The 22,044-nt window shown below is 46.1% G+C and overlaps 1 protein-coding gene across 2 annotated transcripts in view; it reads left to right on the plus strand.

Annotated features, from left to right (window-relative positions):
• GPS1 (G protein pathway suppressor 1) overlaps window positions 1-18,145 on the plus strand; it is a 259,323-nt gene extending 241,178 nt beyond the window's left edge. For both annotated transcript variants that reach the window (XM_085617565.1, XM_085617564.1), the window contains 2 exons: window positions 15,512-15,646; window positions 16,719-18,145. In XM_085617565.1, the coding sequence (XP_085473691.1) occupies window positions 15,512-15,646; window positions 16,719-16,793 (210 nt within the window). In that variant the 3' untranslated portion in view covers window positions 16,794-18,145. The remainder of the gene's footprint in view (window positions 1-15,511; window positions 15,647-16,718) is intronic.
• The last annotated feature ends 3,899 nt before the right edge of the window (window positions 18,146-22,044 follow it).

Genomic DNA, 22,044 nt, shown 5'->3' on the forward strand with positions numbered 1-22,044 from the left:
CGCAAGACCTTCCGTCCTTTCCAGAGGCGTTATTCCTCTCAGAGGTTCCAATGATCTCAGGGTCGTCAGTCCAACCAACAGCAGAAGTTCCAGCGATCTTTTCAGCCGTTTCAAAAACGCCAACAGCGAAGAAGATCTAACCAGCAGTCGGACAGGGGAACAAGGCTCCTGCTGGTCCGAAGCACTGAAGGGTTTCTTCCCCCTCGTCCGTTGTCCACTCCGGTGGGGGGGGGGGGGGGGGGGGAGTGTATTCAAGAACATCTGGCAGAGTGACAGAAAATAACTCAGGACAATTGGGTGCTGAATATTGTTCGCAGTGGATACTTGATACGTTTTATAAGCCCTTCTCCATCAATCCCTCCAACTTGATCAAGATACATGCTGCATGAGTTGCAGAAGGAGGCCAACACCCTCCTAGAGAAAATGGCGATAGAACCTGTCCCTCTAGTATAGAAAGGAACAGGGCTGTATTCACGGTTCTTTCTAGTTCGCAAGAAAGACGAGAACGAGTTCAGACCCATTCTCGACTTACGACAAGCCAACAAATGGGTTCGAAGAGAAATATTTTGGATGTTGTCCTTGCACCCGATCTACCCTCAACTTCATCAGGGAGGCTGGCTATATGCAATAGATCTGCAGGACACATACTTTCATGTGCCCATAGCGAGGAAACATCGCAAGTTCCTGCGTTTCACAGTGGGCAACAACCATTATCAATACTCCGTGCTGCCCTTCGGCCTGAAGCCAGCACCAAAGACTTTTTCCATATGCATGGCAGTGGTGGCTGCGCATCTGAGGAGGAACAAAATATTCTTCTATCCATATCTGGACGATTGGTTGATCAAGGCAGCTACGTTTCAGGAAGCGCAACTGCATTTCAATCGGACCTCCAATCTCTTACTTCGTTTGGGACTTCACATCAACCTCACGAAGTCTGTCTCAACTCCTGTTCAGTGTCTTCAGTACCTAGGAGCTACTATCGACACACGCACAGCAAACGTGTGTCCTTCGGAGGAGAGACGCTCATCGATCCTTCGGAAGGCTCAAGCTCTTATGATCATGCTCGCACCAAGGGTGATGAAAGTATCGTCTCTCCTGGGCTCGATGTCGTCCCGCATCTTCCTCACTCCGAATACACGCCTCCATATGAGACCCCTGCAGGAATGTCTGGAGGATCAGTGGGACCAAACACTGGGGAACTGGGAAGACAGGATTCAACTGTTGCATCAGGCTCATCAGTCCATCCGATGGTGGTGTTCTCCACGCAATCTCCTTCGGGGGATTCCCTTCCACAAGGAGATACCCACACAAACCACAGTAACGGATGCTTCTCTCCACGGATGGGGTGCACATTTCGACCACCTACAGATACAGGACGCATGGTCCCTGAAAGAAACCAAGTACCACATCAACTTCTGGAACTTAGAGCAGTCCATTTGGCGCTGAAAGCATTCCAGTTGTTGTTTCACTCCAGTTCCCTGCTTGTCCAGACGGACAAAACGACAACAATGTTCTACCTCAACAAGCAAGGGGGCTCCAGATCTCGAGTGCCGTCTCAGAAAGCCCAGGCCATCTGGCACTGGCTGGTAGCCAGGAACCTGACCATCACGGCAACTCACCTTCCAGGTGTTCAGAATGTTTAAGCAGACCCTCTCAGCAGACTCATTCACGAAAACCATGAATGGGTCCTAAACGACGAACTGGTGCATGACATTTTTGACAGATGGGGTACTCGAGAAGTCGATGTGTTCGCTACCGCAGAAAACAGCAAATGCTGCGACGTCTCCTCCAGGTTTTACCAACCAGGGACTCTGGGGAATGCCCTATGGATCAATTGGTCAGGCGGCTTTCTCTACGCTTTTCCGCCAATTCCCCTGATTCCGACAGTGCTGATCAAGCTCTCCCAATTCCGGGCCAAGATGATCCTCATTGCTCCGGGGTGGCCCCGGCAGTGGTGGTTCACAGACTTACTCCACCGGTCTCTCCTGCCACATATCCGGCTGCCGTGCAGGCCGGACCTTCTGGCGAAGTTCGGCGTACAGATGGTGCACCCCAACCTCTCGTCGTTGAATTTGGCGGCATGGCTCCTGAGCTAGTACAGTACAGACATTTGAATCTCCCTCAGGACTGTATGTAGATATTGAAAAGAGGCCAAGAGACCATCTACACACACGTCCTATGCGTATAAATGGAAGAGATTTTGCATCTGGTGTGCTTCCAAGGACTTCGATCCTACCTCCTGTAAGGAAGATGTCATCCTTCCTTATTTGTTACACTTGGCGCAATCTGGCCTTCAGTTCCATTCAATCAAAGTTCATCTGGCAGCTTTGACTGCTTATAGGAAATGTCCTTCACAAACTTCCTTTTTTTTAAATCCCAGTCATCAGAGATTTTCTTGAAGGATTGAAGAAAGTGTTTCCTCCCATCAGGCGTCCTTTGCCTCCCTGGGAGTTGAATGTAGTCCTTTCACAACTAATGAAGGAACCGTTTGAACCCATTCATAAGGCTTCTCTTCAGCATCTGTCCTGGAAGACGGCTTTCCTTGTGTCCATTACGTCTGCCCGCAGGGTTAGCGAACCTCAGGCTTTGTTGTAAAGAACCTTATACAGTCTTTCATTCCTCTAAGGTAGTAATGAGGATGCAACCTAAGTTCCTTCCCGAAGTTGTGTCGGAGTTTCATGTAAACCAGACTATTACGTTACCTACACTCATTCTTGCAGTGATGGGGCACCAGCCTCCTGTGTTCATTTCCCCCCTGCCATGAGTTCTTAGGTGTTATCCTTGCAGTCTAACTCCCTTCGACTAAGTTCATGTATGCTGGGAGAAATTTGGTGCCTGATGTGGCGCTCGTCATACTTGCCCTCTGCAGGCTAAATATTCAGATTTGTTGTGCCTTGCAATGGACACAATTAAAGGTATCTGTCTTTTAATCAGCTGTTGTGATGCGTTTTTTTGACCCAAGTCAACTGTTTCACCCAAAGCCCTTTCTCATGCACCAATTGTACTTGGCATTGACATTTATTATGGGCACTATTTTGATCCAATGCATAGTTGCTTGCTGTGGCTAATGATGTTCAAAACTGTTTTACTGATTATAGGAAGATGGCTCTATATAGTGTACCAAAACGAGGTGCACTGTGCAGAAAGTTCAGGTATCCTTTACTAGTGTACAGGAGCTTACTTTAACAATCCCAAGGTGCTCTATTTGTGGTAGTGTGGTCGAACAGCCTTCGGCTTATCAGAGGGTAGTGTTAGGCATTTGTTGCACACAGGGTCAATAAAGGAGACACTTAATAAGGAAATCCGACCCCAATTTACAAAAACAACACACATTTTTATATAAATTTTGATTCCAAGATCGGGTAAGTACTTTTCGAGTTAGCGATTTTCAGAAACGGGGAAAAAACAGCTGTCAGATTTGAGGCATGAGCCTTGAATGCGTTGATGTTATCCTATGGGAGAAACATACACTGCATAGGGTCTTCTGCCAACAACTTACAGGACTGTTATTCTGGACTTTATCGCTACATGTTGAACTCTAAGTGGGGAAGGAGCACACTGCCTCTCATCCCAGAACAGTTCACCCATTGAATTATGATAAATGCAGTATGATTACAAAGTTGCTGTAGTTTTTCACCAAAATTGGTGTAGGTAGTGCTGTTATTTCTAGACTAGTGTTTCTGCGTTTGGCCCTTCATCAGTAGAGAGCAGAAGTAGTAGATAGCAGAAAAAATTCATACAGGGCTACTGAAATGCTGACCAAGTCTTTATAGGGTAATGTACCACACACACAGTCCAGCAGAACCCGAAGGGGGATTTGGCTCCTGAGGGTCTTGAGACCACAGAGACACAGTCTGTTTCAATGGGCTCTGGTTGGGGGGCTCAAGTGCATAGGTGTTTTTTTCCGGTGGCTCGGTGAGCTCTCGAGGATCTCAAAGTTCTTGGTGCACCTGCAGAAGAGGGAGAAGAAACATATCAAGATGACTTTTGGCGTGGAGCTGGCCTCTGTTGTAGTCCCTCGACGTGCAGGTTGGTTTTGGCAGAGGTGCTTGTACTGCACACACACAATCCATGGTACTTGCAACAGGCTCCGGTACCCCGGGTATTGGAACAAGGAGTCTCTGGGGTGTATCAGCGTCTCGAAGACTGTATGGATCAATGGGGCTGACCTGGACACTCTGTAATAGAAAATATTGCAGAACCCTTTTTACATCCAAATAGATTATCAGGTTAAAATAGCTCTCCGTTAATTATGGGACGTTTCATACAGACCCAGCTTCCTTTAATTTTATACCAGATGGGAAGCTGCTAAATCAACTCATGAATAATGTATGTTCCAATATCTGAAATGCATAAATGATCACCTGCAGATTATTTCACATTAGCCAAATGCTGCTGTGTAAATTCTGACACGAAAGCAGACTGACAAGTGTGTCAGGCCTCATTTTATAATTTGCTTGAATTGGAATCTCTTGGCATACTAAGCTTCTTTTTTCTCCGCCTCCTTGATTTGGATAAATATAAGACAAAAGAATATGGAGAGAAAAAAAGATACTTAATGATACTTATTGTTGTGTGTCATGGTAATTTTCTCTCTTCGGTTGTCCAGTTGTAGAGTTTGGTAAAGTATATTTCTTGTCCAGCCTTTTGGTGCTGAAAGTGCGAGAAATCACCTTCACAACACCCATTGAGCAGAGGTATTCAGTACATTTTGACAGCAATGCTAAGGATATACTTACTGGAAAAGACAAGCCTTCGGCCTACCTTTAAATACTAGCAGGTATCCGTTTCTCTCAAGCTTTGTTGCATTGAAGTACATGGTATGTTTGCTCATGTTAGAAAGTCCTAAACACACCTCTTCCTTATTAAAGCAGGGTCATAATTGAGTATGAGACGTGGTAGATTATTTCTCCTTCCATTAGAATGAGCTGCTTGTCTGAGCTTGCTATGTGTGATGTGGGGCTGTGCCTTCTGGTAAACTTTAGGTTTACTGTCTGATTCAATACATTTGAAGGCTGAATATAGGAGCACTATTCCCTGCATTATTTTCAAAATAGTTTTGGTGGTGTTTTCAATCAAATGTACTTTAATAGTAGCTAAATTAATTTGAATTGGCTTTAAAAAAAAAAACCTTGTGCATTTCTCTAAAATATTAATACAAAAATGCAATCTTATGTATTTGAATTTGTTCCAGGAGCCCACACACATGCAGAGATATGTTAATATCTCAATTTTGAAAAAATACCCATGGTGAAGAACTCATTTTAAAAGTAAACAGTTTTTGGTTTCAAGGCGAGGCCCAGGGAAGTACATGCAGGATTACATATATGTGTACAGAGGCAACCTTCATAGAAACTACAGGCACACAAGGTGCTCCCTGGCCCTGCTTGACCGCCTTAACCTTTTGGAAGATACTAGTCTTCTGATTAGGCCTGGCTCTTTCGGACCAGTTTTTTGCTCTACTGAGGCCCCCCCAGCCTACCTCATACTTGTGCCTCTTTGACTCCTTTTTATACTTTCGCACTTTGCTATCTCTATTCTCTCTTGTTTTGCTCAGTCTCACACTCTTTCTGATTTTGTCTCTCACTCTTGGTTCCATTCGTTCTTCCCCTTTTGTCACTAACCCACTTTTTGTCAGATTCTGACTTCGTCTGTGGCTGCCTTTTCTCTTGTATGTCATTCACTGGCTTTTTGTTTGCCTCTTACTTGTTCGTCTTTGTCACTATATTTGCTCTTTTTCTCTCCCCATTTCCTTCATCTTCTATTTTTTCACCTCTAGCACCTGCTCCCGCCAATCGCCCCCTGCCTTAAGATCTTCTTAATGGATAGCGTGGATGCGCTCATCGGTATCCCGGCTAATGCACTATAGGCAAGCCCGTCCACACCTAGCATCAGAAACACTGGTCTCTTGATTGCCAATCCCAGCCCTACAAACCACACATTCACCATTGCCTCCTGCTCAACACCCATTCGCTAGTCAAGCCACGTACTTGACATCTGGGACCTCCTGGACGACCTCTCCCCGGCATGCTATATCTCACGGAACCTGGCTCAACTCTGCTACCGCCCTGGATATAGGTATTGTCCCTTGCACCCCTGCCCCACCAAGACCCAGTTACAAAATAGCCAAGCACGACTATTGGCTGGAATATCTAGCCTTCATTAACAACATTTTTAGCACTTCCACCATGGGCGTCTCACTCTTCAACCGGCCACTTGGACCCAGAACCAACTATAGCCCATCCCATTACCCCCTACACACAAGAAATTAACACTTACCTCCTGCTTGGGGACTTAGGCTTTCACTTACAGGACCAGTCAGACACAGACTCTACCTGCTCGTAGATGACCTCAGGATCCTTGGCCTCACCAAACCAATCAACTGTTCCACCGCCTCAACCCATTTTACATCAACCTCCCCAACATTGAAGTGGATACCCGACCCCTATGACTTGGATTGACCACTACATTATCGAATTCAACATCCAACTACCAAACCAGGTTAAACCTGCCAACATCTGGAAATCCAGATTGCAATGGAAGAAAATGACAGACTAAAATTAGAAGTGCAAACTCATCGCTCGCAGCACCACACAGCCCACCAGCATCACCCAAGCTGTTTCCAATTTATGGACATTATACAATGGGACAAACGGACTCACTCTTGACCCAAGTGTTTGCCCCATGTTGATTGACTCATTCCTTTTTTTTGCCCCACATGCCCCCGCTGCACTTTCCACTCTTTCAGTAGGCATTTTGCCACTTACAGCTGCAGTTCTGGTTAATTAGGCACTGCAGTGCAAGCATCCTTATGCCAGTGTGCAAGAATGAAGTGAGACAGTGTCCGCATACAGATGTTTCTAACTTCAACAACTGGATAACCACCTGTGTGAGCTCCCTGACCCCAAAACTTACCTCCATATTTCCTCCTCCTCACAAAACATTCAGCCGCCTCAATGACCATAACCAACCACAGGTCCAGCTTTCTTCTACCATACCCAGTCCTAGGAAAACATTGGTCAACACTCGCCTTTACTCCAACCTTCTTCTCAACCCTTCTCAGTCGATATTCAGTCAACCACAGCACTGAGAAGGCCCTCAGTGCAGTCATGGACAAAGTACACCTTTTAACTGAGATAGAAGACACGGCAGCCCTCGTCCTCCTGGGCCCCTTGGCAGCCTTCAACACCATCCCACACTTTATCCTCATCCAGCAACTCCACAAGGCTGGAATCCTTGGCCCCTCCCTACAATGGATCCACCCCTTCACCACTAGACACACTCAATCGGTTAGCAGAGTTGCACACAGCTCCTCCTGAGCCCCATCTTCTTCAAGTCTACATGACTCCTTTTGCCTCCAGCGCACAGTCTTGCCCCAGTATTGGAACTTTAATAGATTCTCATGCTTTGTATCATTCCCCGTCGTCGGAATGGGAACCTCGGTAAATAAAAAATATATCATAACCATAGAAACAAAAGAGAAAATAGGCATAGGCCTCATCTCATTTTGTAGTATATCACCCTCTTTGTGTAAAAGAGCCCAAACTTTTGCTAGGACCAATCAGCACAGCCTCACCCTTTGGAACCTTCCTGAGAGAGCTCAGAGCCTCAGATTTTTCTACCGCACGTTGTGCTAGGGAGTTTCCACTGAGCTCTGCTCAGTTTTCTCAAATTTGTCTTTTAGAAATCTACATTTTAACTTCTATAGTGACATTATGTCAGAAAAGGAAAAGAAAGCCTTATTCAGACCCTGTGCTTCTTGTGGAAAGAAGAGACTTTTCATTGAGGATAAGCATGAGAGTTGTATTTACTGCTTATACCCGGAACACAAGGCCACAGACTGCAAGATTTGTCGGACCTTATCTACCAAGACTTTGCGGGACAGAGAAAGGTCGGTTGCTGACATGGCTGCAAAAGCTGAAGACCAGGAAGGAGGTTCTCTCTTCAGATGAGGAGGATTCGATTTCTGGCACCTCCTCCAGGAGATCAAAGAAGAGGGGTAGGTCATCTCCCTCCATCTCTGCGGAACCCCCTGTCAAAGCCCCTCACGGGATCTCTGAAAGGTCTGAGGAGGCTGGTCCCATGAAATCTCCTCACGGAAGTGAAAAGGAGAGGCAGGGACAGGCTGCTGGTGTGGACACAGCCTCTAGGGACAAAAAGGAGGTTTCTATATCTTCTCCTCCGTCCCAAAAGGAAAAGCCTGCGAAGAAACACTCTGCAGGCACTCCACAGATGGCTCCGGTGAAGAAACAGCGTCCGTCGACGCTGACTAAAGCAGGTACGTCGACGACTATTTCCATAGTAAAGACTGTTTCCTTGGTTTCGTCGACAGGACCGTCGACGATGTCTGCTTCTGCTTCATCGTCTACGTCGACGGCGGTGTCGACGACGAAGACCACGACGACGTCGATGCTGATGACGACGAGTTCGTCGACGAGACCATCGACGGTTGTCCCGTCGACTATGATGAAAGCTCCGTCGATGAGCTTGCCGTCGACTAAGAAAAAGGCTCCGTCGACGATCCTACCGTCGACGACGATTCAAGCATCGTCGACTACCTCATTGTCGACGACGATTCACACTCCGTCGACGAAGACTACCGTGCCGTCGACGATTTCATCGTTGATTTCGACGGGACCGTCGACGGCTAAAAATTCAGGATTTTCAATACAGAGGTTGAAAATTACACCGGACATGACTTCACCTAGGCGGGTTACGCCTTTACCACCATCTATGCTTCTAGATGCGTCGGAGGACGAGGATGAGGTTGAGCAGTATGGGGATGCCTACAATCCCTCAGATCTGCATGTAAAGCAGCAAGAGACTGATACTGAGGAGTATTATGATCAAGAGGAGCAGGAGGAACAACAATATGTTCAACAGGAAGTACATCCTCGCACTTTGAGACAGGACATGATAGCTTTACCAGTTGCTCTGGTTACGGACTTGCAGATGATGTTGCAGGACTACAGAGCTCGATTTCCATCACACCCTGACGTTCCACCAGTGCCATCTACATCAGTGGTTCCGCGAGGGCCGGTGGTGGACTTGCCACCTCTTCTTAAAGACATACCGCGTACCTCACCAGTGGTGGTACCAGTAGTGGTTCCTCAAACTTCGTATCCGGCACCTACCAATGAGGATACACAGGATGTGGATACGGATGACGACGATGATGGGCACGTGGTCCCACTAACTGATCCAGGGGATCTGGATGTGGATCCTGATGACACTGGAATGCAAGATCCGGATGCTGCAGGGCGGGAGATGAACGTGTCGCCTCCGGCACATATTGGGGGGTTCCATAATCTTATGGAGCGTGCATCCAAAAGGTTTGGTCTGCCTCTTACAGTGGAACAGTCGGACTGTTTTCTATATGACTTTAAGGCACAGTATAAAAAGTCTGTCAGGTCAATTCCCATCATTGAGCATGTGTGGGATAAGGGAATCAAGATTATGCAGAACCCAGCTACAGTCATCCCGGTTCTTCCCCGGCTGGAGAAGAAATACAAGGCCCCTGAGGGCAGTCCTGCATGTCTTCTAGGACAACCAAAGCCTGACTCTGTGATATCTCAGGCCGCACAAAGCAAGTCCAAGAATCCGTCAACACCTTTGACTACGCCTCCGGATAAGGATGGCAGGCGTCTGGACAATGTAGGGAAGAGATTTTCCACCATGGCCAGTTTGTTGGTTCGGGCGGCAAATTCATTAGCCATTCTAGGCAGGTACGACCGCCAAATGTGGTGCGACATGGAGCCGTTTATGGATCTACTACCAGATTCGAGTCAGGAGGAGGCCAAGCAGGTTCTCATGGAAGGAGAGAGATGTTCTTCTGAAGTCATTGACTGTGCTATGGACATAGCCTCTACCGCTTTCAGGGCTTTGGCAGGGTCAGCGGTCTTGCGCCGTCAAGGCTCGTTAAAGGCAACCTGGTTCCGTCAGGAGGTCCAAAATAAGATCCTGGACCTTCCATTTGACGGGGAAATGCTTTTTGGCAAGCATGTCGATGAGGCCCTGCAAAGCATAAAGAAGGACACGGACACAGCAAAGTCCTTAGGATCCTTAAATTATCGCAAGGTTCCATTCAGAGGAGCTCGTGGACGAGGATTCTCTTCTTATAGAGGCAACCAGCGTCAGTATTCAACACAGTCAGGACAATCATATAAGAATCAGTACTCAAACCAACGCCAAGGTCAATCGGCGTCTTTCTCTCGTCAGTCCCAGAGAGGATGTCAGAATCGTCGGGGACGAGACAATGCCAAGAGGCAATAGCGGCCTCCTGGCTCTGACTACTGTTCCTCCCCTACCAAGGACACCGGTTGGGGGCAGGATCTCCTATTGTCTGGACAGCTGGGTCCTTATAACATCGGACCGGTGGGTTTTGAATATTGTTCAGAGTGGCCATACGTTGGAATTCCAAGAGCTTCCTCCGAGAGCTCCGGACGCCCGTCCCTCAAAACATCTCCGACTGTTACATCTCGAAGCCCACCAACTATTCATCAAGGGGGCGATAGAACCGGTACCTCTTTCGCAGAGGGGCATGGGTTTCTATTCCAGGTTCTTCCTGGTTCGGAAGACGGAAGATACGTGGCGTCCTATACTAGACCTAAGGGAGCTCAACACCTATCTCATCAAGCTCTCCTTCAGGATGGTCACTCTCCAGGATATTCCCCGTCTACTGAATCCGGGCGATTTTTTTGGCGTCCCTGGATTTAGAGGATGCGTACTTCCACGTTCCAATCCACCCAGCTCACAGGCATTATCTACGCTTCACAGTAGGCAAGAGCCATTTCCAGTTCAAGGTGCTTCCGTTTGGCCTTCGGTCTGCACCTTGGATATTCACGAAGATGCTGGCACCAGTCGCTGCTTTTCTCAGAAAGCAATCCTTAGAAGTGTTCCCATACTTGGACGACTGGCTCGTCAAGGCTCCTTCGCTCGAAGCAACTTCTCAAGCCGTGTCAACTTGCATTCAATTGTTCGCCCACTTGGGTCTTCAGCTCAACAGGTCCAAGTCGGTGCTGATACCCTCCAGGTCGCAAAGGTTCCTTGGAGCTATTCTGGACACAACACTGTGCACCGCTCGTCCGTCGGAGGAGCGTCAACGCAAGCTGTTCGCCTCCGCTCGTCAAGTGCTGCAGAGGAAAAATGTGTCGGTTCGCCGGTACAAGTCCTTACTCGGATCGATATCATCCTGCATACCATTAATACCGCATTGCAGGCTTCATATGCGTCCTCTGCAGGAGGAGTTAGACAAACAATGGCGCCAGGCAGAAGGGTCGTTCAACGACAAGGTGTGGATAACACCAGGTATGCGCAAGGCCTGCGCGTGGTGGCTGGTAAAGGAGAACATCGCAGTAGGATTAACATTCCGGACTCCTCCTTCTCCTATGGTGGTGACCACAGATGCCTCCTTAGAAGGCTGGGGAGCGGTACTCCAGGAGCTTCAAATCAGCGGTCACTGGAGTCCAGCGCAGAGCCTAAACCACATCAACCTCTTGGAGCTGATGGCTATTCGCTTAGCCTTGCTGGCGTTCCTTCCCAGACTTCAGAATCGTGCAGTGCTGGTCCGGACGGACAACACGACGGCCATGCACTATATCCACAAGCAAGGGGGAACAAGATGGCGAACTCTGTCCAAGGAAGCTCAGACAATCTGGGATTTTGCGATCTCTCACAAGATTACTCTACAGGCCGAGCACCTAGCAGGTTGCCTCAACATCACGGCGGATGCTCTGAGTCGTCAGACGGAAGTGACTCACGAGTGGGAATTAGACCAAGCCACGCTGGAGGGAGTGTTCGAGATATAGGGCACTCCGACCATAGACCTCTTTGCGTCCCCGGAGAACGCCAAATGTCGGTTTTACGCAAGCAAGGTTCCCCATCGAGGATCTCTGGGGAATGCCCTTTCGATTGCTTGGTTCGGCGCATTTTGCTACGCTTTTCCTCCCATTCCTCTCATTCCTCGAGTTCTCAGGAAGGTCAGGGCGGAACCGTGCAAGATGATTCTCATTGCTCCAGCGTGGGCCCAGCAGTTCTGGTTCACGGAACTCCTGCTTCTCTCCCAGCATCGCCCAATTCGCTTGCCGCTGATTCCATCTCTGTTGTCGCGGGATCAGGGACAGGTGCTCCATCCGGATCCGAAGTCACTACACTTGACAGCGTGGCTCCTGAATACAGAGAATTCAGTCATCTGAATTTCTCCAGGGAGTGCAGGGATGTTTTGTCTCAGGCGCGGGCGCCAAGCACTAATAAGACATGCAGGGCAAAATGGAAGAGATTTTGTCTGTGGTGCCAGAGGAATAAACTCCATCCTTATAAATCCCTGCCACATCAGGTTTTGCCTTACATCCTGTCGCTGGCTAAATCAGGTTTGGCGCACTCTTCTGTCAAGGTACATCTGGCTGCCATATCCCGTTTTCGACGAAAGACATCGGGCCATCTCTATGGTCCGCGAGGATTGTAAAACAGTTCCTTAAAGGGTTGTTTCGGATGTATCCTCCGGTCCGATCACCTCCACCGATCTGGCAGCTCAACCTAGTACTGGCTCAGCTCATGAAAGCTCCCTTTGAGCCGATTCACAGGGCGGACTTGAAGTTCCTCTCTTGGAAGCTAGCCCTCCTCTTAGCATTGACTTCGGCTAGAAGGGTTAGTGAACTCCAGGCTCTGTCCATAGTGGAGCCATTTCTGCAGTTCAAAAATGATGTGCTAATATTGAGAACCAACCCAAAATTCATCCCGGAGGTGCCTTCGGATTTTATCTGAATGAACCCTTGATTTTGAATTCCTTTTTTCCACGTCCTTCGACCCAGGCGGAACGAACATTGCATTCTTTGGATGTCCAGAGATGTCTGAAATTCTATCTCGAGCGCACACGATCTTTCAGGAAGTCTACACAGTTATTTATTTCCTACAGTGCACCACGGAAGGGGTTGCCTCTCGCTAAGAGTGGCATTTCCCGCTGGATCTCCAGTGCAATTCAATTCTGTCATCAGGCTGCGGGCAAACCTTTGGACAGAAGGGCCCGTGCTCATTCTACACGAGCGATGGCATCTTCAGTGGCTCTTTTTGCTGGAGTTGCTATCAAAGACATTTGCAGGGCAGCAACGTGGAGCAGTGTACACACCTTCACGAAACACTACTGCCTGGAGTTGGTGGGACGAGATGACGCTGCTGTTGGTCAAGCAGTCCTCAGGAATCTTTATCATTGAGAGGTGAGCTTTCCCTACAATCCTTCCATCCTGGTAAGCACATTTGGTTCAGTAATGATTGTTTTTCTTGATTACCATGTACTAGTTTTACTGTAAACTGAGATGGTTATGTGAGGCCAAGTGTCTACCAAAATGTGCTTTTGTGATTTTACTGCTAACTATTCTGATACAAAGCATGAGAATCTATGAAAGTTCCAATACTGGGGTAAGAAAACCAGTTACTTACCTGTAACTTTGGTTCCCCAGTATTGGTAACTTTCATAGATTCTCATGCGCCCACCCACCTCCCCTGGGAAAGCTCTGCCGGTTTACTGAGGTAGTGGCTGTTTGCACAACGGCTACGAAAATCTGAGGCTCTGAGCTCTCTCAGGAAGGTTCCAAAGGGTGAGGCTGTGCTGATTGGTCCTAGGAAAAGTTTGGGCTCTTTTACACAAAGAGGGTGATATACTACAAAATGAGATGAGGCCTATGCCTATTTTCTCTTTTGTTTCTATGGTTATGATATATTTTTTATTTACAGAGGCTCCCATTCCGACGACTGGGAATGATACAAAGCATGAGAATCTATGAAAGTTACCAATACTGGGAACCAAAGTTACAGGTAAGTAACTTGTTTTCTTATGGCCTGAGCATAGTCTTGTATGCAGATGACATGCAACACATGCTCTTTTAACTCTCAGAAGATGCACCAACGACACAATCCACATTCCTATCATGCAAGTCCAATATAGACTGGATGTAAAGAAGCTGCCTCACGCTAAACTGCTTCAAAACAGAAGGGATACTTTTAATGAGCACACCGATCTATGGACCCTGGCCTGGTCGGCCGACATCCTAGGATTTGTACCCATCCCATCCAAAGCTGCCAGGAACCTGGGTATCATTGTCAACAACTAATCACCAGCAGACTAGACTATGGCAACACCCCCCTCCCCCCTTCTGAATCTACAAAGGCATCATCACAAAGCTCACCAAAAGAGTGGTTCAAAGCACCGTTTCCGGATGCATGCTGCCCCTCATGAGTATACATCTCCAACCACCTCTACCTCCCAATCAAAGCTGCCATCATCCCTTGTTGAATCCAGAAGGAAATTGAAAAAATGGCTTTTCAGCTAGGATTCTCTCATACAGTGCTGCTGTCTCCTTCTAGGGCAGCTGAATACCCTCCCGAGTGATTAGCATGCCATACAAATCTCGATAACATAAAATATCATAACACACATTTGTTCTTCAGTTACACTATTCACTATGCATATAGTTTGAATGCCAATGTCCAGTCCCCCTTAGCTGGTCTTGAAGGAGTAATAATAAGTTATGGAACACCTCCATTGGATTTTCATGTGAAATTAGTGTGATTTCATTATACAGTTAGTATCTGTGTGTGTGTATTTATATAGTGTGATCCTAGCTCGAAAGCAACAGAGGAGTGTACATTACATGGTGAGTCGGAGATAATCTGCAACATTATGTAAAGCAAGTGGGAATTGCACAAATGCAATTCTTACATTACATTTCACATTTGTTAGGCCCAGGTAGATTAAGGTATTTGCCCAGAATCAAACAATGTTCAGTCAAAAACTGAGGCTGGGACTGGAACCTAGTCTGCAGCTTTACCCGCTAGTCCACATCTCCCCCAGTTATCTAGTAAGATTGAAATTCAATCTGCTGAAAGAATGGTGAAATCCTAACAGGCTAGGTGAAAGACATGACACCTGCTGTGTATTGGAGAGGGGGTTGGTGGCAACCTTTAGGGGCTTCCCTGGTGTGATACAGACCTATGGTCGAAGATGCATGATATATGCCTGAAATCTCCAAATACTGGCTGTTGCAGAGTCATTAAAGGTTCTTGCAACGGTTTTCGAAGTGTTTATTAATGGATCCTCCGCCTATTTATCCCCTCAAATACTTGAGGAAAACTAAAGCTAAGGCAAAAAATGTCAGATATGGGACCATAGTTATAACAACTGATTTAGCGGGGTTTAAGAAATGGAACCGAGTAAGGCAGGTGTGTTTGAAAATGGAAAGAATGGAACTGGTCTGTTGTCTGGCTTTAGACAGGAATGGAAAAGGTGCTGGAAATACCTGACCAGCTATGTGATTGGAAATGGCTAGGCAGCTAGCAGTGGTAGACTTTTGTTGGGATTGGAAGTGGTTCAGATCTGTTGGCTTGCATCCTGTTAGGCTGCCGTGTTTTTTTTAGTGCTGAACTTTCACTTTCATGTTAATGATCTTGAGCTGGGGTGACAATATTTTTTTGTGCTTCAAAGGTCAGTGTTGGGTGATGTATTTCCCATCTTTTGCAGATTCTTTATGCCAGAGAAGTTGACCAACGAAGCACGACCTTTCAGAAGTCATTACAGATGGGAAAAGAGTTTCAGCGACGTGCCAAAGCTATGATCCTCCGGGCGGCAGTGCTACGCAACCAAATACATGTTAAGGTGAGCAAAGTACAGGTATTGGAAAAATGCTCTGGACATTTATAATTGGAATATGACCCTTCAGATTCTGCTCACACCAAGTTTAAGCTTGTCCCCTAGACCACTGGTGCACTATTACCTTAAGTGTCCCACGATCCATCTTTAGGTGCAAGACCATGCTTGCAGACAGACTTGTGCCCACTGGTTGTCTGTCATTTACTGAAGTTACCTCAACTGTGATTCCTGTCCTCTGAAGCTCTTTGTGCCTTAATTATTAAAGCTATTTATAGCTTCTTGGCCCTCTAGATGCTGTCCTTTGAAGTGCTGTGTTTCACCTCTTGTAGCCTGTTTTTGCTTTAAAAACTGTCCCCTATGGTTTAATTGGTTTCTTAACATTTGAGACATTTTGTGATCTGTCTTTGAAGCATGCTGTATCCCATCCCTCTCGCTGCTGAGGCACCCCATACAGTCCACTGATTCTTTTAATGTTTGGTGTTTGTGCCAGTATTGTATGCCCCCTACTGTCTGCTGTCCCTTGAAGTGCTCTGTGCCCTTCAGTAGTTTGCTGGTTCCTGAGACACCCTCTCCCTCATTTGAGAGCCTTAGGCACTCTTTCTCTTTTCAGTCAATACTTCTCACTGAAGTGTTCCTTCACCGCCCTTCCCAAGCCAATTGCCACATTCTTTGTGGTCTCAAACACCAGGTGCCCCCTGTCCTACTTGGTAAAGTTATGCACATTGCAGTGTGCGGCAAATAAGCTCACTTGGAAATAATCCTTCTCACTCTCTTTCTGGCTTGTTTTGAGTAACCACACATTCCTCTGTATATTTACCCTGTTGTTATTGGACTCAGACTCTGATGTGCCCTTTATCCTCCTTGCAAGTATGAACCTGCTTTTCCAGCCCTGGGACCTACTAAGATTCTGCCATTTCACAACAATCCTGACCTTCAGCACCCTCGCTATTCCTCTACTGAGATTTGCTCTCACAGTACACCTCATGCTTGACCTACTACACCGCCTGCTACTTCATACACAGCTGTTCCTTCACCCAGGAATCTCCACTCACTACAGATATTGGTTTTATTTCCCCAGTCTCCTCCAAGAGAAGGCAGTCAAGGTGAGCTCACCCCAGCGAACAGTCAATCCCGAATGAGCACCAACATGTAAAGCACTTAGTCTTCAACAAATGAACTTCTCCCTCCCAGGATGGTGTGAGCTTCAGTGGAGGCTTCCCGGATGCAACAAACTGAGACCTGCAGCCCAAGTTACAAAGCTACTCCTCCCCTCGCCATCCTTGTAGCCCACTGGAATGTAATGGGGAAGAGAGGGCTGGACTCTGCTAGTTTATGGACAAAGGTAACTAATTAAAGAACAAAAATGAAAAGAGCAAGCATCGTGGTCCGTGTACATGGCCTGACCAAGATCGTACCCATTTCAATGAGATTGAGAGGCACTCAGCCACCAGTGGCCCACATATATCCATTGGGTAAACTGAACATCCTCACTGCCCACTGATGCTCATTGCTTTCATTTGGGGCAGTAGAAACAGCAGAACCATTTAGGATTGGGGTTTACCAATGTTGATCGAAGGCTGTTGCATTGCTAGAACCACAGAAGTTCAGCAGTATTGAAATCTGTGAGAGAAAACTATGTTACAGAGGTAGAAAGTCTCTATAGGAGGGAGTGGAGCACAGAGGCCAATTTGTGAAAGAACACTTCTAGGAAATTGATGGAGGGCAGAGTGGAAATGGAGCGGTGGAGGGAGGGGAGAGGATGGGCAATTGTAACAACAAAGGGGACGGGAGGATTACATTCTGTGGTATTGGTTCTTCTATAATGGATTGGCACTCAAGGATGTTGGATCACAGTGCAGGGAGTATGTGGTCCTTACTGGTGTCTCTGAGAAAGTGTTCTGGCATTATTAGATTTTAAATCTGAAACAGTCTTTTTTTCAGAGGCACTTGTCCTTGCATTTATGCCACAACTAGTGCTGTAAAGTCAGAGGTGCTGGAGGTCTGTCTCCTCAGATTCTTGCTCTTTCAGCAGGTATTGGCTTTGCTGATTATCAGCTTTTAATTAGTCTCTTGCGCACACTAAGGTCTTTACATCAGACATCTGTGGCACAGCCATAAGACAAGTTTTTGACTCCTCTATGGTTGGTTTGTTTTGATGTAACTTGGCTGCATCCCTTTTTGAAGGGTTTAAAAGCGGCTGTTTGGGTCAGATCCACATTCACACTCTGGGTCTTTCCTTCAAGCACCTTGACATTTTCCAAGTTCTGGAAAACTCAAATAAGGCTCATTTGCAAAAGCTGGTTCCATGTGGCCTGATAGGAGAAAGTGTTGTTTTGCACTTATTTCAAATCTTAAAAGTTCAATCTTTTGGTGCATGAGAGCAGTTCCTCAAAGCTCTTCGCAGATGTTTGGGTTTGTTTGCTTCTTTTTTTTTAATGTTAGTTTTTATTCCATTTCAATATTGTTCTCAGTCTTGAATTAAACTTGTTGGTGTGTTTAAAGACATAGCCTGCTGTCTTTGTGACCCATATGTTTTAGTGTGATGTGACATTTTATGCTGCTGTTTCAGACATCTCAAGGATGTTTCATTTGCAAATGTGATGAAAGGTAGTAACCTAACAAACTTTACAGATCGCACAAGGCATTGAGAAGAGAACCTGGCCTGGAAGGAAACCCGATGAAGATGGTGTAGTTCAGTGCTAAAATTATGTACATAGAAAGAGGCATGTCTTATGTGAACAGCAGTCTCACTTTTCATGTGCAGCATTTTTCTCTGTGCAACTTGTAAATCTAAAGATAATATGCTATAGAAGAGGAGTACTCGTAGCATGTGTGTCTGTAGATACAAATGCTGTTCATACTCCCATCTAGTATTGGGCATGGACATTTGTAACTTGTTTTTCTTCAGAGAGAGGTCTTTCAAGTCATGAGATATTGTGGCTGCTCCCTCCATGTAAATGTGCATGATCATAGACTCCATTGTTAGATTGCTTTTCTCTGCCATCAGGCTTGGACATTTCTTACTGAAGCTCAGGTTTTCAGTGCCTTTTTAACATCTAATGACACCACTAACTCGACATCCATCAGTAGGAGAGTAACTGGATCGGACCCACGGGGCATCTGCCTCATGGCGGGCCCAGTCTCCTTCCACTCCTGATTAGAGAATGTGCCGTCAGAGATGATGAATCGACCCAACGACCACCATTAGCTCTCTCCCCTAAGCACAAGAAAGACTGTCTGGCATGTCTGTACTTAAGATCAAAACAGGCTGTGAGATATTGAAGAGCCGAGAAAGGACAAGTATGGAGCAGAAAAACAACCTTGGAAGCCGAAGACTGCAGGTCAAAGCCACTCGGCTCCAACACAAGAGAAGGCATAGATGAAAGAACATTCTGGTTCCAAGGAACTGGTGCCCAAAAACATTATCGGGAGAACTACTGAGGAATAGGAAGATCCTATCCTCGAAAATTTGTAGCAACTCCTGGACAAAGGTCAAAGGACAATTATTATTAACCTCTGATTTGAAAACTCATCACCTCTACAAATAGATTGCTTGAGTTGAAGGAGCCCACCATATTACTACCAAAAAATAAACGTGGTACACAAAGGTACCAGTCCACCATCACCTCAGACTTATTCACTACAGCATTCGTCACACCGTTCACCACCACCACTGCAATCTCCCACAAGGTCTACACACTCGCACTCAGACACAGGGAATCTAAACTCATATTCTTCTGCTGGAGACTTCAGGGAACACATGTACCACCCCCATATTCATGGCAAACTCGTGGCAGGATTACGCGATCGACCCTCAGGACGACACTGACCTAGAACATGTACCTAATAAGCCATCCTATCCTGATAACACTGCAAACTACCAGAGCCTCAACTAACGGGCAGCAGCATTTCATAAAGTAGATATGCATATATCACCAAGGATGATGACTTTTTGGTAGAAGCTTTATCCAGTCAGAAAGGTTTGTTCATTACTTACCTATGATAAAGTCTATGCTCAAACCAGCTGCAGAGATATAAGACCCGGTGAAAGCAAGGGAACTTACTCCATGAGTGGTGTGGAAGTTTGAATCATCCACCTCAGACCCACTGTACACCCTTCTCCTGACTCATTAATCGTTGCTTCTGCTAAAAAGAGTGTTGCAGCTAAAGCAATAGGAGATTTCCCACTTTCTGATAAAGAAAATAAAGGCATTGATGCTGCAGGGAAAAGGGTGGCCATAGTAAAAGGCAATCCCTGGCGGATATCTAACTCAGTGAGGTTATCCTCGCAGTACAATAGGGCCCTCTGGGTGATCTGGAGGATCTCCTGCAACATCTATCAGAGGCGTTCAAAAAGAGAAGGGAGGAATTATTGGGTGAGGGCAAATTAATATCTAAAACAACAGTTAGGTGAGGGCTACGTGCTGCTGACACCTCTGCAGAGGGCATAAACTCATCTGTTCTTTTATGCTGACATGCAGTACTGCACATTTCAGAATTTTGTAAGCAGCAAGGAAGGGGCAGTTCCAAAGTTTCCACTTCTGAACAGGGACAGACTTAGCCAAAATCAACAACAAGCATATCACCATGAAGTTGGCAGAGGCTACAGTAGAGGAGCCTGTAAAGGAAACCTAGTCAAGCAAAGAGGTAGAAGTACACCTGCAAATGGTGTCTCAACCAGTAAACAGTGACTGTCACCACATTCCCCTGGTCATTCAACACTAGTTGAGAGCAGACTTCAAGGGTTCTTGACAGATTGGCAGTAAAACACTTCGGACAAATGGGCCCTCTCCATCAAGGAGTATGGTTAATGTTTCAAATCACAGCAACCCCACCAAACATACCTTCCACGCAAACAAACCCTCAGCTCTCAACAGTTACTTCTCCTCAAGGAAGAGCTAAAAGCACTCCTTGCAAAGGGGACGATCGAGCCGCTTTCAAAGCAACTTCAAGGGAGAGGAGTGCACTCTGTGTACTTCCTCATTCCAAAGTAAGACAGAGCACTCGGGCCAATCTTTGACCTCTGGCTTCTCAATAGATACAATATGTCAGTACATTTTCATACAGTCACACTACAGGATGTCATATCATTCTGACAGGAAGGCGACACTCGATCTAAAGAATGCTTGCTTCCACATTCCCATATACCCTGCTGACCACCGCTGTCTGCGTCTCGGGTTGGTGGACGCCATCATCAATTCAATAGTCTACCTTTTGGAGTCACCACAGCGCCAAGGGTGTTCAAAATATTCCTAGCTGTAGTAGCCACACCTCTAAGGTGTCAAAGCATTAATGTCTTCCCTACCCCACTGGTGATCATCACTACAGACACATCGTGATGCCCTACCCCTAGAGCATGTTCTGCAGCAAAGTGGAAGGGATTTGTCCAGTACTGTAGTACGCACCACTTTGATCCCCTAAAGCGTACAGTACAAAACCTGGTATGCCACCTTCTATGCTACCCTCTACACTTACAAAAGCAGGATTAGCTTACATGTCTATACGACTACACGTAGCAGCTATTGCTGCATATCTACAGAACAGGGAACAACAATCGCTCTCCAGAATCCACAATGTTAAAGCATTTATAACAGGTTTAAACCTCCCAGCAGCTCTAGTCTGGAATCTTAATGTGGTACTAACCAGACTTATGGGCCCACCGTACTCAGAACTTTATTTCAAACATCTGCACCATCCAATGACTAGCACTCCTAGGAGATAACTGCTTTGCAGTCTATGTAAAGCATGTGCAGACACACATGCTAATAATGGTTTATATTGCTTACCTTGTAGAATCTATTCATAGATATAGTGCTGGAGATTTACATGATCCCACCCACCTCGTCGGAAGTCATTGGTTGTCTCAGATACTGTGATTGATATAAATTATACATATACTCTTTATTTACACTTACAATGCATGGTCAGCATTATGTACTATTTCTAGGTCTATTAACATATGCACATTTCAGATATGCACATTGATAACATATGAGTTTATTCGGGATCAAATAAGTAAAGGTAGTCGTACTTTGGACTACTAATGTTATTATTGGTAAAATGCTGTCGGTTCTTACGCCATCTATTGCAGGATTTGCAAAAGTATTTAGTGGCCTACCAAAGGTGGTGCACGGTTACCATAAGTTAGCTAAGAATGGGAGTCAAGCATTAAAGGTTCTGGAGTTACCTCAGGCAATTAATGTTTCCTTTAGTTATATTGTGAACCTGCTTTGCAACCTTTCATTGTATAGGGTTTTGCTTGAGAAAGCATTTTCAGTGTTCAATATTTGTGTTCGCTCCTTTGGACACACTCCGTGTCAAAAAATATTATAAAATACTTAAAGGAAGAATATAATCTTTCTTTCCAGATGAAGAAAATCATTTACCCTAATCGGCTTCTTAAT

Source organism: Triturus cristatus, chromosome 7, assembly GCF_964204655.1.
Source record: "Triturus cristatus chromosome 7, aTriCri1.1, whole genome shotgun sequence".
Taxonomy (NCBI): domain Eukaryota; kingdom Metazoa; phylum Chordata; class Amphibia; order Caudata; family Salamandridae; genus Triturus; species Triturus cristatus.